This window comes from Fragaria vesca, linkage group LG1 (genome assembly GCF_000184155.1).
Source record: "Fragaria vesca subsp. vesca linkage group LG1, FraVesHawaii_1.0, whole genome shotgun sequence".
Classification (NCBI taxonomy): domain Eukaryota; kingdom Viridiplantae; phylum Streptophyta; class Magnoliopsida; order Rosales; family Rosaceae; genus Fragaria; species Fragaria vesca.
In genome coordinates this window covers 21,057,722-21,061,428 of record NC_020491.1, presented here as the reverse complement: position 1 = coordinate 21,061,428, position 3,707 = coordinate 21,057,722, and the positions used below count along the sequence as shown (strand labels likewise).

At 38.4% G+C, this 3,707-nt stretch overlaps 1 protein-coding gene across 1 annotated transcript; it reads left to right on the top strand.

Moving 5' to 3' along the window:
- Positions 1-250: 250 nt before the first annotated feature.
- On the top strand, positions 251-1,774 carry LOC101299716. The gene is made up of 4 exons (XM_004289520.1): positions 251-454; positions 748-858; positions 1,520-1,600; positions 1,700-1,774. The coding sequence occupies exons 1-4, from the start codon at positions 251-253 to the stop codon at positions 1,772-1,774; spliced, it is 471 nt and encodes a 156-aa protein (XP_004289568.1).
- Positions 1,775-3,707: the final 1,933 nt, after the last annotated feature.

The following is a 3,707-nucleotide window of genomic DNA, read 5'->3' as shown; positions in this document are numbered from 1 at the left end:
CTTTATTGTGTTGGTGTTTGGATAGGTAATATGATTGATAAATATGTAGAGGCAGAAACATCTTTCAGAATTCAGATATTATCTTTTGCTTCTCTTGCTTTCTCTTGAGGTCTTGTCAAAAGGAAGCAAGTAGGGAAGAGAGGACTACCAGAAAAGGGGATGAGAAAGACAGGTTTGAAGCGAAAGCAATGTGAGAAGGTACAATAAGAGGAAGTAGGAAGTGCTACTGGAATTGTGACAAAAGTAGAAAATGAAGAGCCTTGGGGGAAATGGCAGCAGCGGGAGGCTATCAATGGAGGAGAATGAGGATGAAGAGACTTCGAGACTGGCCATATCAACCTTCCAAGCTAGAGAAGAGGAGATTGAGAGGAAGAAGATGGAAGTGAAAGAGAGGGTTGAACTTCAATTAGGTCGTGCTGAGGAAGAAACTAGGCGCTTGGCACAAATTTGGGAAGTAAGTTCAAAAAATTAACCCATTATAAATAGAGGGTAGCTGGTAGCATATCTTCTGCTATCACTTGTCGATTTGTGTTTAGTGCCTTTAGGTTATCTTTTCTTGTGAAATGGTTATTGTTATAATTTAGCATTAGAGTTGTTACTGACACTTTCAGAAGTCTTTTTTTCAGAAGTCATTATGTGCTTGAGAGTTAATATTTTATTAGTTCAAATGCTACATGATAACAATCATAACATGGTTTTTCCACATGTTTTTCTTATTTTACATACAATAAATTTACAATGTTTTAGGAGCTCGAAGCATTGTCAGATCCCAATAGGAAGGAACTTGCAAATGTAAGGAAGAAAATCGACATGGTAAACCGAGAACTGAAGCCTTTGGGACTCGGCTGCCAGAAGAAGGTGCTACATTCTCTTTTGTTTTCTGAAAATGTACTTTCACGGTTTCACCTACTCATTCACAACAAAACAAGTCAGTTACAAAATGAATACAATATTAGGTGTTTTGCATATTTGACTGAACAAATAATAAACTGAATAGCATAATAACACAAACACAATCACACACCAAATACCATATGGAAGTACTGATCTAGAGAGGCTAGAATACACACCTGAGGACTGGTTCATTGAGCTCGACATCTTCTTGCAATAGCAGCTGCACTAGAACCAAGAGTTAAGCCTTTTGCACGTCAACACTTGAGAGCGTTAGTACGGGGCTAAACTGAATGCAAAGCGTGTTGAGTGCAGGGGTTTCTCCTTGTATATTTATCGGCCAGTTAAGTAGATAAGAGACTCATCCCATTAGGAGTCCAATACCTGCTTAATAGTTATTAAGAGAATCTAAAGCTTATCACAACTCCTAAGATTAATCAGGTAATTAATAAGATGAGTTTCCTACTTTTGTTAAGAGATATAACCTTAACAAATAACCAGAAATAGAGTTATATTCATGTATTTCTTGTTATTTGTATTTAGCCAAATCAATTGTATTTATGTAATAGTGTTAAAGTCCAATATTTTCTAACATACAACTGAACAAACCTGGTATTGTTTGCGACAGGAAAAAGAGTACAAGGAAGCCCTGGAGAGCTTCAATGAAAAGAACAAAGAAAAGGCTCAACTTGTAACCACAATGATGGAGGTAAATCCTTGAAGCTCAAATGCCCCAAAGTTAGTTCCTATATCCCTTTCTTAATCACTTGGTGACTCTTCTTCCATTTTGTTGTACTCCGCTTACTAGCTTTTGACTGAGAGTGAGAGGTTGAGGATGCAGAAGCTAGAGGAGCTGAGCAAGAACATAGAACTATCACATTGAAACGCCCTGATGCTTCAACGGAATTGGATATCACTAGTACTACCTTCTAATATATAGCTATTTTAACTTACATTTGTTAATATTTTTTTGAGTGAGCAAGTATGGTTGTCATAACATTCTAGGTAAACTGTTGAGTTCGATATTGTAATCAAGTTGACTTTGTGGCCATGTATTGACTACTGGGCACATTACCGCCACATTTTAAGCTTACTGTTCTATAGAGTTTATCATGTTTAAGTTTTGGAAAAGAAAATCATTAATCCATAAAATGAAGGGAAAATGCCCAAATGCCCAAAAACCATTAAATTAGAGCCCAATTGAATGAAAATCCTTTCATGAAACTCATTTCAATGATTTTGATTAAAAAGACATCATTACCCCTTTGTATAATTAATACCCACACAAATCTCATCAATCTCTCTCTCTCTCTCTCTCTCTCTCTCTCTCTCTCTCTCTCTCTCTCTCTCTCTCTCTCTCTCTCTCTCTCTCTCCTCCTCCTCCTCCTCCTCTTCCTCCAGCGCCGATCAAGAAGGCTACACCGACATGGAGAAGGCTACGCCGAAGATCTCCGTCAATCTTCTGCTCCGACCTAACCCTAGGCTCACCTAGATCTATCTCACGAAGGCGATGTCAACATACTGAAGGCTATACCGGAGATCTTCGCCGATCTTCTACTCTGATCTAACCTTAGGCTCACCCATATCTAACTCACGAAGGCAATATCAACATGATGAAGGCTACGTCGGAGTACACTATGGAGATTGCTCAAGAGTATGCGAGCAAGTATGTTAGCTTGTCGTTTCGATGATTGGAAGGTTCCTCATGTTGTTTCGGTTGCCTATATGTTTGATGGATCTATTGTAATCCATGGATCTATTGTAAGTGAGGCATGGATATCCAGGTAAGTGAGACATGGATCTATTGGATAGTTGTCAAATGATTTGTAATGCATCAGAAACTTGGTTTAATTTCTTCATATCTCACTGATGTGCATCAAGTGGCCTTATGGTCTTCTCTTCTCATATTTGTTTTTGGACATCCACTCCACCTGGATTCTTCTGTTCATCTACTCCACCCTTTATTGCTCCCCAACAAAACATTTTTCATCATTACTGCACCTAAATAAGTTTTTATTGACCCTTAGTAGAAGTTTACTGCCCCCCCCCCAGTAAAATCTCAGTAGACCCCCAGTAACCCATTTTTCATCATTACTGCCCTCCAATAAGGTTTTATTGACCTTAGTAGAAGTTTGCTGCCCACTAGTAAAATCTCAGTAAAAGTTTATTGCCCCCCAGTAAAACATTTTTCATCATTACTGTCCCTTAATTAAACTTCAGCAATGATGCGATATGCTTCTGGCAAGGTTCGGTGACATTTTTTAAATAAATCCGGTGAGATTTCCGACTTCCGGGAAGATTCCGATGACATTTAAAAAAAAATCTTGTGAGATTCCGACGACCGCCAGCAAGATTGCGGTCACCAGTGACCGAAATTCGGTGAGGCTTCGACCAAATTTTCTCTCTCTATGCATGTTTTAAGGAATGAGGGCAAAATAGTCCTAAAATAATATTGTTTGTTAAGACTTTAAGTAAATATTTGTTCAGTTGGGTACAAATAAAGGTAGCTTATATTAGAATAGGCTCTCAAAAAAGATTGACATTGAAATGGGTAACGAGGGGTTGAAATTAGTACGATCAATATCTTTAAACACTTGCAAGCAAACCTGTAACATTATTGGTCTTCACCATTTTCTTCCCAGTTCTGTTTCAGTCAACGAAAACAAGTTAGGTCTCTCCACCAGTCCACCCTGTCATTTGACACATGGTTTTGGCTTGGAGCCAACCACCGTAATCATAATAATACATGACCAATCATTCATTAGTCATAACTCAAAATCCCTGAGCAACTCTCTACCTGTCGGCCAAGAGAAACA